Source organism: Lactuca sativa, chromosome 5 (assembly GCF_002870075.4).
Source record: "Lactuca sativa cultivar Salinas chromosome 5, Lsat_Salinas_v11, whole genome shotgun sequence".
Classification (NCBI taxonomy): domain Eukaryota; kingdom Viridiplantae; phylum Streptophyta; class Magnoliopsida; order Asterales; family Asteraceae; genus Lactuca; species Lactuca sativa.
Genome location: NC_056627.2, coordinates 241135431 through 241148865, shown reverse-complemented (window position 1 = coordinate 241148865; position 13435 = coordinate 241135431). Strand labels below are relative to the sequence as shown.

General features: G+C 39.3%; 1 protein-coding gene across 1 annotated transcript; it reads left to right on the top strand.

Moving 5' to 3' along the window:
• The first annotated feature begins 388 nt into the window (after nucleotides 1–388).
• LOC111897970 (dnaJ homolog subfamily C GRV2) lies at nucleotides 389–11994 on the top strand. Its single transcript, XM_023893924.3, has 18 exons — nucleotides 389–1657; nucleotides 1810–2043; nucleotides 2186–2273; nucleotides 2499–2707; nucleotides 2801–2902; nucleotides 2976–3038; nucleotides 3111–5771; nucleotides 5849–6736; nucleotides 7442–7665; nucleotides 7765–8404; nucleotides 8473–8856; nucleotides 8944–9289; nucleotides 9363–9706; nucleotides 9812–10246; nucleotides 10364–10488; nucleotides 11011–11134; nucleotides 11292–11360; nucleotides 11438–11994. Exons 1-18 carry the CDS (start codon nucleotides 1169–1171, stop codon nucleotides 11627–11629), a joined length of 7617 nt encoding a protein of 2538 aa, XP_023749692.1. The 5' UTR covers nucleotides 389–1168; the 3' UTR covers nucleotides 11630–11994.
• The last annotated feature ends 1441 nt before the right edge of the window (nucleotides 11995–13435 follow it).

Sequence of the window (13435 nt, the reverse complement as noted above, 5' to 3'; positions counted from 1 at the left end):
ACACTTAGATTTATAAGCCACCAACTTATTTTACTTTTGATCGATGTGAGATCGAAAAATCGTTATGTTGCATAATATTATTTTGTATCAACATATTGCTTCAGAGAGATTGTAATTTGACTGATGATTGTTTCTCGTGTATATAAATCCTTAAGATCAAGATTGAAACTTTTAACAACATTAATTTCATTTTCATGTATTTCTAAAACAAACCTTTGTAACTTTTATTTGATTCTTTTTAGATTGTTATATTTTAAAATTCTATATCTACATAAGTAAATAAGTAAATATAAATATGAGCAAACAAAAAGTAAAAAAATACGTTACTTCATTTAACATGACAAAAGTTACTTTGAAAAATAGCTGTCACAGGCAAGAGAATGAATACTCGCGGTATGACTGTCAATCGACCAGCAGCAGGAAATCGTCGTTTGCACCTCCCATTTCTCTCTCATCTCTCTTTCTCTCCCTTTTTCCGATCAACAATTTTACAAATTAAACCCGTACCCTAATCATTCATCACTATCACAATTCAGGAATTATAGCTTTCTATCCACTACATCTTCGATGAATTCCCATCGATCATAAAAACGGAATTCCATCTGGCTACCTCCGCTTTCTTCAGATTGTTCTTATAATTCCGTCTTATTCATCAAGGGACTCAGTCTTATCAAGTGAGCAATTACTAGAGTCTTGAATCTGTTTGCTTATTCTGGCGTTGAAATATCGTTAAACGAAGGAAGATTTTGACAGTTTTTCTGGAAAATCAGAGGGTTTTGTTTTTGATTGAGTTACTTTGAACTGCTTGAACAGGATTGTGATTTGCTTGAACAGGATTGTGATTGATCGCTTCAATAATTGATAGTATTATAGGGTTTTGATCTTATCATCGTAGATTTTCTAGGGTTGAGTTGTAGTTAAAGAAGTTAAAGCACTTTGTCATCTATTTACAATGGAATTCTTGGAGATAATCTGTACGAGTGTTTAGGTTTTGATTCGTAGGGGTTAAGTCACTGATTGCCCCCTCTCCGGGGACCTTTCAGAAGAACTGGGTGCGAATCAGTCCCGTCAAAGACCGTCGGCAAGGCCGGCTGGTGCCGGTACGGGATTATGGTCATTTTTTAGACCTAGTCCTCCTCGACCATATTCCCTTCAATATCTCCCGCAAATGGACTTTGTTTTCCGACACACATCCGATCACACCTCTCATCCGCCACCGGAAGCGTCAACAAGCTCACCGACCTCACCTTCCCGGCCTCCACCACCACAACCATCTTCCATCGAAGAGCCTGAGTATTTAGCCCGGTACCTTGTTGTCAAACACTCATGGCGGGGTCGTTACAAGAGGATACTGTGTATATCAAATTACACTATAACAACACTAGATCCTACGACATTATCAGTGACCAATTCTTACGACGTGAGCAAGGATTATGAAGGTGCTTCTCCTGTCATCGGGAAGGATGAGAATACATTGGAATTCAATGTCAATGTAAGAACTGATGGACGTGGGAAGTTCAAAGGAACAAAGTTTTCTTCCAGGTACAGAGCAAGTATATTGACTGAGTTGCATAGAATAAGGTGGAATAGAATCGGCACTGTTGCAGAGTTTCCAGTACTTCATCTTCGAAGAAAGACTGCTGAATGGGCCGCTTTCGTAAGTTCTACACTATATTTTTGAAATACTTTCGAATGGTTATATTCATTTGCATGTGTTCAATTAATTGAGATAAACCGCTTCTTCTTCTTCTTGTTGCGTTATCTCAAAGTCTTTCTGCATAATGACTAGTATTTTACATGTGTCAATAGAAACTGAAAGTTACATATGTTGGAGTTGAAATTACTGAACAAAAATCTGGGGATCTGAGATGGTGTTTGGATTTTAGAGACATGGATTCCCCTGCTATTCTTCTTCTTTCTGATGCATACGGGAGGAAAAATGCTGAACCTGGAGGTTTTGTTCTCTGTGCTCTTTATGGAAGAAAATCTAAAGCTTTTCAAGCTGCCTCAGGGACTTCAAATTCTACCATCGTAGCAAATTTGGTAAGCACACACCTCTATATTTCAAGATCATCTCTACAACACTATCTTGAAGTGCATTACATCCTTTATAGGTTATATCTCTTTACTTCCTTAGTGTTTAATACTTTGCATATAGTTGACATCCTTTAATGTTTTTAATCAGACAAAAACTGCAAAGTCAACAGTTGGAGTATCACTGTCTGTTGACAGTTCTCAATCACTCACAGTTAGCGAGTATCTACAACGTAGGGGTAAGTATGGTATTGAGTGTTTTAGTATATGTACATACATTTAGGGGTTGTTTCTTCTCCACTTAATGAGCTTTATTGGTTAAGCACTTAATCTAGACATAATGACTTATTGGGTTAAGCCAAAAACCCTGACTCCTCTCATGTTAAAGTTGATGTATATTGTGAAAGTTGTTTGCTGGAATGTAAGGGTAAAATGGTCATTCTAATGATATGTGTAAAATCCAGCTAAAGACGGTGTAGGAGCTGAAGAAACTCCTTGTGGTGGTTGGTCTGTAATGAGACTGCGAACTGCTGCTCATGGGACACTTGGCGCACCGGGATTGGGTTTGATAGTTGGACCGAAAGGTGGACTTGGGGAACAAGGTGATGCTGTTTCCCGCCAACTTATCCTAACAAAAGTTTCACTTGTGGAAAGGCGCCCTGAGAATTATGAGGTAATCTGATGTCATCTTTTGTTATAGTACTTAAATTCTTTTTAAAGATTAATCTTCTAATCTTTACTTATCTTTACACTTTCAACTTCTCAGGCTGTCATTGTGCGTCCTTTATCTTCAGTGAGTTCTCTTGTTCGTTTTGCTGAAGAGCCACAAATGTTTGCAATCGAGTTCAATGATGGGTGTCCAGTACATGTGAGATTTTTCACTTAAAGATTGTGCTATATTTTGTAAGTTGACTTTTTTTGACCAAAGTTTCTGTTTTCAGGTATATTCTAGCACATCTAGAGATGGTTTACTTGCAGCCGTACGCGATATGATACAAACAGAGGTATATGTAATTTGAAATTGTAATAAACTTAAAATGAAATAATTTTCTAAATATGTATTGTAAATTGTACAGGGTCAGTGTTCAATCCCTGTACTACCTAGACTAACAATGCCAGGTCATCCAATCGATCCGCCATGTGGCAGAGCTCACTTACAGTTCCCACAAGTATCCCAACGTTCAAGAGCTGACATGGAAACCGCCACCATGCATTTAAAACACCTGGCGGCAGCTGCCAAAGACGCGGTGGCTGAAAGCGGTTCGATCCCGGGATCACGAGCTAAACTCTGGCGAAGAATACGCGAATTCAACGCGTGTATTTCATACATCGGAGTCCCTCCAAATATCGAAGTCCCTGAAGTCACATTAATGGCTTTAATCACAATGCTCCCAGCTGCTCCAAATTTACCCCCAGAGAGTCCACCTCTCCCACCACCTTCACCTAAAGCAGCTGCAACTGTCACAGGGTTTATCGCGTGTTTAAGAAGATTAATGGCTTCCAGAACTGCCACGTCACACGTCATGTCATTTCCCGCAGCTGTTGGTAGAATCATGGGTTTGTTAAGAAACGGGTCCGAAGGCGTAGCAGCGGAAGCTTCCGAGCTTATCGCGGTGCTCATCGGCGGTGGGCCCGGGGATAACAACTTGTTAACCGACTCGAAAGGCGACCAACATGCGACAATCATGCACACGAAATCGGTTTTATTTGCTCACCAGGGTAATTTGGTAATTTTGGTCAACCGGTTAAAGTCGATGTCGGTTTCTCCGTTGCTATCGATGTCGATTGTTGAGGTTTTGGAGGCGATGATTTGCGAACCACACGGTGAAACCACACAGTACAGTGTGTTTGTTGAGTTGTTACGGCAGGTGGCGGGGTTGAGGCGGCGGTTGTTTGCGTTGTTTGGACACCCGGCCGAGAGTGTACGGGAGACAGTGGCGGTGATCATGCGGACAATCGCGGAAGAAGACGCGATTGCAGCTGAGTCTATGAGGGATGCTGCTTTACGCGATGGAGCTTTATTAAGACATTTGTTGAGTGGTCTTTTTCTTCCTGTTGGTGAAAGAAGAGAAGTGAGTCGACAACTTGTGGCACTTTGGGCTGATTCTTATCAACCTGCTCTTGATTTGCTTTCAAGAGTATTGCCACCTGGCCTTGTTGCGTATTTACACACGCGTTCAGAAGGTGATGCGCCTGAAGAGGATTATCCGGAAGGTTCGGTTATGAGCAGTAGAAGGAGACGGTTACTTCAACAAAGAAGGAATCACACAGTAAAAGGTGTAAATTCACCTAGAAACAGTGAATTACCCTCTACAGGTGTGCCTTCCATTCAGCCTTCTTCCACTGTTTTCACAGGTGAAAACTTGTCAAGTGAAATCCCCTCGGTTGACCAGTCAACAGCGATTGGCTCTCCTGATGTACAATCGGTTTCTGATACTTCGTTCCTTGAATCGGTTGTAACTAATTCGGTTGATGTGGAGAACGCGAGTGGGGTCCAGAACCTGGATTTAATTGCGCCAGCTCAGATTGTGATTGAGAATACACCGGTTGGATCAGGGAGATTGTTGTTGAACTGGTTGGAATTTTGGCGGGCTTTTAGTCTGGATCATAACCGGGCCGACTTGATTTGGAACGAGCGGACCCGGCAAGAATTACGTTCGGCTTTACAAGCAGAGGTTCATAAACTTGATGTTGAAAAAGAGCGAACCGAAGATATTGTTCCTGGGGTTGTATCTGTATCTGTATCCAGTGCACCCTCGGAGACAAATGGAGGGCAAGATGGTCAACCTCAAATATCTTGGAATTACACCGAGTTTTCTGTTAGGTACCCTAGTCTGTCAAAAGAAGTATGTGTAGGTCAGTATTATTTACGGTTGCTGCTTGAAAGTGGGACGAATGCGAGAGCTGAAAAGTTTCCTTTGCGGGACCCGGTTGCGTTTTTTCGAGCACTGTATCACCGGTTCTTATGCGATGCTGACACGGGACTTACTGTTGATGGAGCTGTTCCTGATGAAATGGGAGCTTCTGATGACTGGTGTGACATGGGGAGATTAGATGGTTTTGGTGGTGGTGGTGGGTTTTCAGTTAGGGAGCTTTGTGCTAGAGCAATGGCGATTGTTTATGAACAGCATTATGTCACAATCGGGTCGTTTGAAGGTACAGCACATATGACAGTTCTTTTGGATAGAACTGATGACAGAGCATTGAGGCACCGTTTGCTGCTGCTTCTCAAGGTTTTAATGAAGGTTTTATCAAATGTGGAGGCTTGCGTGCTTGTTGGAGGGTGTGTTTTGGCTGTTGATTTGTTGACTACAGTTCATGAAGTCTCTGAAAGAACTGTTATTCCTTTGCAATCTAATCTGATAGCTGCTTCTGCTTTCATGGAACCCTTGAAGGAATGGTTGTATATTGATAAAGATGGTGCACAGGCGGGCCCGGTTGAGAAAGATGCTATTAGAAGGTTTTGGTCAAAGAAAGATATTGACTGGACTACAAAATGCTGGTCTTCTGGAATGGCAGACTGGAAAAGATTACGTGATATTCGTGAACTTCGTTGGGCACTTGCTGTGCGGGTCCCGGTCCTCACTCCTCCTCAAGTAGGTGAGTCAGCATTGTCTATATTACACAGTATGGTATCTTCACATTCAGATATAGATGATGCTGGAGAGATTGTTACCCCAACACCTAGAGTTAAACGAATCTTATCAAGCCCACGATGTCTTCCCCATATTGCACAGGTACTTTCTTCAATATTATAACAATTGTCAACTCTTGCTGCTGTTTTATTTACATATGTCATGTGATATGAATGTAGGCCATGCTTTCCGGGGAGCCAGCTATTGTGGAGGTTTCAGCTGCTTTGATAAAAGCTGTTGTTACCAGAAATCCGAAAGCAATGATAAGGCTATACAGTACTGGTGTGTTCTATTTTGCTTTAGCATACCCGGGGTCCAATCTCCTTACAATTGCTCAGCTTTTCTCCACCACCCATGTCCACCAAGCTTTTCATGGTGGTGAAGAGGCGGCAGTTTCTTCTTCTCTACCCTTGGCAAAACGAAGTGTGCTTGGAGGGCTTTTACCCGAGTCTTTACTGTATGTTCTTGAGAGAAGTGGTCCAACTGCATTTGCTGCAGCAATGGTGTCTGATTCTGACACTCCTGAAATCATTTGGACACATAAAATGCGAGCAGATAATCTCATTCATCAAGTTTTGCAGCATTTAGGCGATTTCCCACAGAAGTTATCGCAACATTGTCATTGTTTATATGACTATGCTCCTATGCCACCTGTCACGTATCCGGAGCTTCGAGATGAGATGTGGTGTCACCGTTATTACCTTCGGAACTTATGCGATGAGATTTTGTTTCCTAATTGGCCGATTGTTGAGCATGTTGAGTTTTTACAGTCGTTGCTTGTGATGTGGCGGGAGGAGTTGACTAGGAAACCTATGGATTTATCTGAAGAAGAAGCTTGTAAGATATTGGAGATTTCTTTGAGTGAGGTGACTAGAGATGAATCTGATAAAAGTTACTCTAATGGAAATTTGGAGGATACTTCTAGCTTATCGAAGCGAATTGAGAACATTGATGAAGAAAAGTTGAAGAGACAGTATAGAAAGCTTGCAATGAAGTATCATCCTGATAAAAACCCTCAAGGGAGAGAGAAGTTTCTTGCAGTTCAGAAAGCATATGAACGTCTACAGGTGAATTTTATTGCATTTGTTTCTTGAACTTACTAGAAACTTTAAGGTTAATCGTAAGAAATAGCAATGTACTTTCGTTGCTTTGTTCATTATAGCATCTGACTTGAATTTCTTCCGGTTACAGCATTATACATTGACAAATCTCCCAAAATGTAGCAATGTGGCAGTGTCGTTGAAATACAAAGCATTTTTTTACTGCTATAATTGGGTAGTTTTACTTTTTAAAAAGTGTAATTTCTCAATAAGTACAAAATGCAAGTACAATGCTCTAATAGGGTAGATTTTTCAAACTAAAATGTCTTAATAAGAAAAAATTGGAAGTACAATGTTATCATAGTGTAGATTTTCTAAGGTATAATTATTTATAAGAAAAAAACGGAAGTACAATGCTATTAAAGGTAGATTTTTCAGTGTATAATGTCTTCAATCTTAATAAGAAAAAAAGTAAAGTATAATGCTGTTATGGTATATTTTTCAAAGTCCAATGTTTTAATAATAATAAAAAATGGAAGTACATTGCTATTAACACATTATAATGAAAACATTCAATGTATAGAAAGAAACGAAAGTAGGATGCTGTAAGCCTGTAACACACAAATGAAAAATGAATGAAAGTACGTGGCTGTTTCTTGCTTTAGCCTGAAACTTTATGCTGTTTATTTTTATGGAATTGTTAAAACATAATGATTCTTCTTTTCTTCATAGGCCACAATGCAAGGTTTACAAGGACCACAACCATGGAGATTGTTGCTTTTACTGAAAGGACAATGCATTTTATATAGACGATATGGAGACGTTCTTGAGCCATTTAAATACGCTGGATACCCAATGCTATTAAACGCTGTAACAGTCGATGACGATGACACAAATTTCCTATCCCCAGAACGTTCCCCTTTACTTGTCGCAGCCTCAGAGCTCACATGGCTCACGTAAGTTTATCACAAAATCTATTTTTATTTTTTATTTTCTTTCCAAAAGATTTTCTGTTTATCCATCATCATCATCATCATCATCATCTATGATTGTAGTTGTGTATCTTCATCATTAAATGGAGAAGAGCTTGTGAGAGATGGTGGCATCCAGCTTCTTGCAAGACTTCTCGCGCGCTGCATGTTAGTGGTTCAACCAACCACACCAGGAAACGAACCATCCGCCATTATAGTCACAAACGTGATGCGCACCTTTTCTAGCCTGAGTCAGTTCGAAAGTGCTCGAACCGAGGTCCTTGAGTTAACCGGGCTAGTTGAAGACATAGTCCACTGTACTGAACTCGAGCTAATCCCATCAGCTGTTGATGCAGCACTTCAAACTATTGCTCATCTCTGCGTGTCATCCGAGTTGCAAAATGCTTTGTTGAAAGCAGGGGTATTATGGTATTTGTTACCGTTGCTCCTTGAATACGACTCAACAGCTGAAGAACATGATACCACCACAGAGGCACATGGAGTTGGTGTTAGTGTTCAAACTGCTAAAAATTTACACGCGATACGTGCTGCAAACGCGTTGTCTAGGATTAGTGGCATGGCTGTTGAAAGCCCAACACCTTATAATAAGGAAGCAGCTGATGCTCTTAAGTCTCTGTTGACTCCTAAACTCGCCAGCATGTTGAAAGAAGAGCTACCGAAAGACCTTTTGATAAAATTAAACTCTAATTTGGAGTTGCCAGAGGTAAATAAATTACTCAAGGTTTACTTTGATCTATCTTTTTTTATTGATGGTGTTTGTATTGTGTGCAGATTATTTGGAACTCTTCAACACGAGCGGAGTTATTGAAATTTGTAGACCAGAAGCGTGCGACATTAGTACCTGATGGTTCTTGTACATTGAAGGATTCACATGGCTTCTTATATGAAGCTTTGTCGAAAGAGACGCTTATTGGGAATGTTTATTTAAGAGTCTATAATGATCAGCCTGACTTTGAAATCAGTGAACCGGAATCTTTTTGTGTTGCTCTTGTTGAATTTATATCAAAAATTGTACACAATGAGATTGCCAATGTGCCCGAGTCAACCCATGAGCTTGAAACCAATCATGATGAAGAGAAAACAACAGATGATTCTGTGAACAAGGAGGATTTGGGTGTGGTTGGCAACCTTCAGCTTGGGCTCACTTCTCTCCAGGTTTTTATTAAATAAAAAATTTTGTTGTTTTTTTCTCTTAATGAATTGGAATGGGTACTTAACTTTTTGTTATTTTTTTGAATACAGAATTTGTTAACAAGTGACCCTAATTTGGCGTCTGTATTTTCATCAAAAGAGAAGCTATTACCTATTTTCGAATGCTTTTCGGTTCCTGTTCCTTCCGGAAGCAAAATTCCTCAACTATGTTTGAGTGTACTGTCACGCTTAACCACACACGCCCCATGCTTGGAAGCCATGGTAGCAGACGGGTCTAGTGTCCTTCTTTTGCTGCAAATGCTTCACTCCTCCGCCAGCTGTCGCGAAGGGGCCCTCCATGTTCTTTACGCCCTCGCAAGCACACCGGAACTTGCATGGGCCGCCGCCAAACATGGCGGCGTTGTGTACATTCTAGAACTTCTCCTCCCATTACGCGGTAACTCTCCTTCCTGTTCTGTTCCTTTAGGGTTTTGGATTTAAAAAAAAAAGTTTTATTTATATATTTGCAGAAGAGGTGCCATTACCTCAAAGGGCTGCGGCTGCTTCTTTATTGGGGAAGCTTGTGGGGCAACCGATGCATGGGCCTCGGGTTGCGATTACACTGGCGAGGTTTTTTCCAGATGGATTGGTGTCTATTATCAGGGATGGACCTGGTGAGGCTGTGGTAAGTGCTCTTGAACAGACGACTGAGACTCCAGAGCTTGTATGGACACCAGCCATGGCGGCTTCTTTGGCGGCACAAGTTGCAACAATGGCATCCGATGTTTACCAGGAGCAGATGAAAGGTCGTGTTTTTGATTGGGATGTACCTGAACAAGCCTCTACCCAACAGGAACTCAGAGATGAGCCTCAGGTATTTAGTTTTAGTGCATTGCTGTTTCTCATTTAATATAATTTTATTTTTTTTTTGATGTTTTTGTACTAACCGACGGAAGGGTGATGTGGTATTATTAAATAGGTTGGAGGAATCTACGTAAGGCTATTCTTGAAAGATCCAAAATTCCCACTGAGAAATCCGAAAAGATTCCTGGAAGGACTACTGGATCAATACCTTTCATCAATCGCAGCCACACATCATGACATTCATGGGCCGGATCCAGAACTCCCACTGCTCTTATCTGCTGCTTTGGTATCGTTACTGCGGGTCCACCCTGCGCTGGCGGATCATGTGGGGTACCTTGGCTATGTCCCCAAATTATTGTCAGCAGTAGCCTTTGAAGCAAGGCGTGAGATGACCATGTCATCAGAAGAAGAATCAAGACGGGCGGATGAGAATCCATCACAAACACCTCAAGAACTTGTCCGCCTCAGCTGCTTACGTGTCCTACATCAACTTGCTGCTAGCACAACATGTGCAGAAGCCATGGCTGCTACTAGTGTTGGGACAACTCAGGTCTCCCTTCTCTCTTTATTTATTTATTATTTATATTTTATGCTCATCTCTTACAGTCTAGAAAAGAAACACATCATTATTTACCTATGTTACTTACTTTATCTAAATAAATTACAGGTGGTTCCATTGTTAATGAAAGCTATTGGATGGCAAGGTGGAAGTATACTAGCCCTTGAGACACTAAAACGTGTGGTGGTTGCTGGAAATAGGGCACGGGATGCACTTGTTGCACAAGGTCTTAGGTCAGTAATCATGTCATGTGTAAAGCATTAAGCTTCTAAGCCTAAAAATAAAATGAAAAAAACAAACACAAAAGAAATTTTCCTTATCTAGATAAAGACATACTTTAGGGACTTAACTATTATTTTCTCTAGTGTAAAGAAACCATGAAAAAAGTAAAGTAGAGAAAAGCACAGCATGTACTTTCACCATTTTATTGATTTATCCACTGAAGTATTATTTTTTAATGTCATATACGTTTTACTTATATGTATGCCTTAACTCCTTGCAGTCAGTCAGTATTACTAATGTACCATTTTGTACTCTTCTTTATTACCGATTGGAATTCATTTTTTTTTTTTTCTTACCTTAACCCTCATTAGTTATTATAATAATAGTTGAGTGGCTAAATCAATATATGGAAAATAGTTAAAGTGGCTGGCTGAAATGATAAAATGATGAAAATATAGATATAGGTGTTTTTTTCTTTGTATTTGGAATATTTTGTAAAATCTAATATGAAGTGAAATAATGATGTGTTGTAGGGTCGGGCTGATTGAAGTACTGCTTGGGCTTCTTGACTGGAGAGCAGGAGGGCGAAATGGACTTTGTTCTCAAATGAAATGGAACGAAAACGAAGCATCCATTGGTCGGGTGCTTGCAATCGAGGTTATCTATCTCAAACCAATAGTTTCTTTTATTTTTTCAATATTTCATGTTAATTTAGAATAAAAAAAAGAGAGAAGAAATGTTTTCAATTTTTTTTTTTTTTTTTTTTTGTGTGTGTGTGTGTTTTGAGTTTTGACATTTGTATTGGTCTGTATAGGTTTTGCATGCATTTGCAACAGAAGGAGCACACTGTACTAAAGTTCGCGACATTCTAGATTCCTCTGAAGTAAGTCAAAATACTGTTATGTATGCATGTATGTATGTATGGTATGGGGCATGATGGTGTTATAAATTTGGTGGCAGGTATGGGCAGCATATAAAGACCAAAAGCATGACCTTTTCCTTCCTTCAAATGCTCAAATAGCAAGTGCTGGGATTGCTGGACTAATCGAACACGCTTCATCATCAAGGCTTACTTATTCCCTAACTGCACCACCACCTCACCCTAATTCCTCAACTAAATCTCCTACTTCTGAGTCAAATGGGTTGTCATGACCAAGTTAAGTTAGACTCATGCAACCATAGGAGAGAGGCTACTTTTAAAAAGCTTGAAAACTCTTTGATAATGTAAGGACTAAGGAGAGCATAAAGATGTTTTTGACCAAGCAAACAAACACACAAGAAATAACAGGTCATATTCTTTCCTTGTATAGCCACCCCACTGTACAGTTTTCTCTCTTTCCTGAGATGAACCTAAGTAAGAGAATTAATGGTTTGTGTAAAGAACCTTTATATCAACTGTTTTTTATTTTTATTTTTATATTTTTGCAATAGATAGGTGAGAGGTTATTTTGGTTTTCATGTATCTGACATTGGTTTTGTTTGTGTCGAGTGTACGTATGTTAAATTGCTTTCCTTTTTCTCTTGGGCTTTTTATGTATAGTTTATAGTTTATACATGATATAAATGGGTATATGCACGCCAACATGTGATAGGGATGTGACCTGGGACTTGTTTGTAAAAAAGGCTCATTAAATAGTTTCGACCGGTTATGGAGGTGCGACTGGTAGACTGGAACATAATCGTCTTGGACAAGTTCGGTCTTTAGTCAAACGCCTTGGTCTAGACTTGTGTAGTCTGGTCTCAAACTTTTATTTATTTATTTATTTATTTTTTTGTCTTGGTTTTGGTCTGACGGTCTTTGGATTCGGCTTCAGGTTTTCTTTTCCGGTTTCGATTTCGAATTTGGCGGTTTTGTTTTACAACATTAATATAAATAATTTCAAAAGATGTTTTAGCATTACATAACTTGTAAAACTATAACATAAACACATTTGAAGGAAAATTCTTGTAATTATAGATAGCATTGTCGTATGTTGTATGTGGGTGTGCTGTAACAATCCTTTAAATTTTAGTAAAATGTAGAAATTTTCAGTAGAAGTATTTTAAAGAAAAGTTGTAGTTGATCCGAGTCCGTATGAATAAGTTATTATTAGCATAGCATTTATGTTGATGCAGCCCTTGATTATTGAGATATTAGTTGTAATCAATCCCTTGATTATTAGGGTATTGGTTGTACTTAAGGCTATCCAAGCCATGATCATATTAATAAAATGAAAACGATTGTGTTCAATAACATGATATCAGATCTTTAGGTTAAACCTTGTGTTGCTGACCACAACAACAATTTGTCGCCAACCTTCTCTAGTTGTTGTTGGAGTGCATTGTCTCTTTTTTTTTTTTCTTTACCTCCCTCTCTTTTAATCTATATGGGTCTTTGAAGTAAAGGGTCATGTTGAGGGTAAAGTACATTGCTGAAATATGAAAAATGAGAGAAACACGGCTGTGCTTCTGGGTTGAACACTACACGACTTTAATTTAATGAAGTAGATTGCTATTTTGGGATGTTTTGTCCAAAATACAGACCATGATTCAAAACATGGTCGTGTAACTAACTTGAAGTCCAAAAAATAGAGTATGTTATGTGTTTATTCGACCATTACTTCCTCATTTCAACTATACACCATGTGGGAGCTAAAGTGAGGCAATTCTGAGAGCATTAGACCGAGAAATTAAAACTCTATCCAAGGGTTTCCAAGAGAAATGAGAATCAAAGCTTCTGTTGCTTGAGTTGAAGGTAATCTGTTCTTATTGTAAGCTTAAAAGTGTTTTAATGGTAGAATTGAAAATGAGTGATGAAACCCTAGTTTTTAAACCTTTTGTATAGAGTGAAATTCATGATTATAGTAAGGTATTGAGTATCGTGATCATGTTTACACACATAATATGTCAAAATTATGGTTGATTACTTAAAATTGAAGATGATGATCATGAAGCCTAGTTGGGTAAATTACTAGACAT

Coding starts and splice junctions, on each gene's coding strand:
- LOC111897970 (XM_023893924.3), top strand. CDS start 1,169: ATGGACTTTGTTTTCCGACACACATCCGATCACACCTCTCATCCGCCA. Junction 9,290..9,362: donor ACTTCTCCTCCCATTACGCG/GTAACTCTCCTT, acceptor ATATATTTGCAG/AAGAGGTGCCATTACCTCAA. Junction 10,489..11,010: donor CTTGTTGCACAAGGTCTTAG/GTCAGTAATCAT, acceptor GATGTGTTGTAG/GGTCGGGCTGATTGAAGTAC.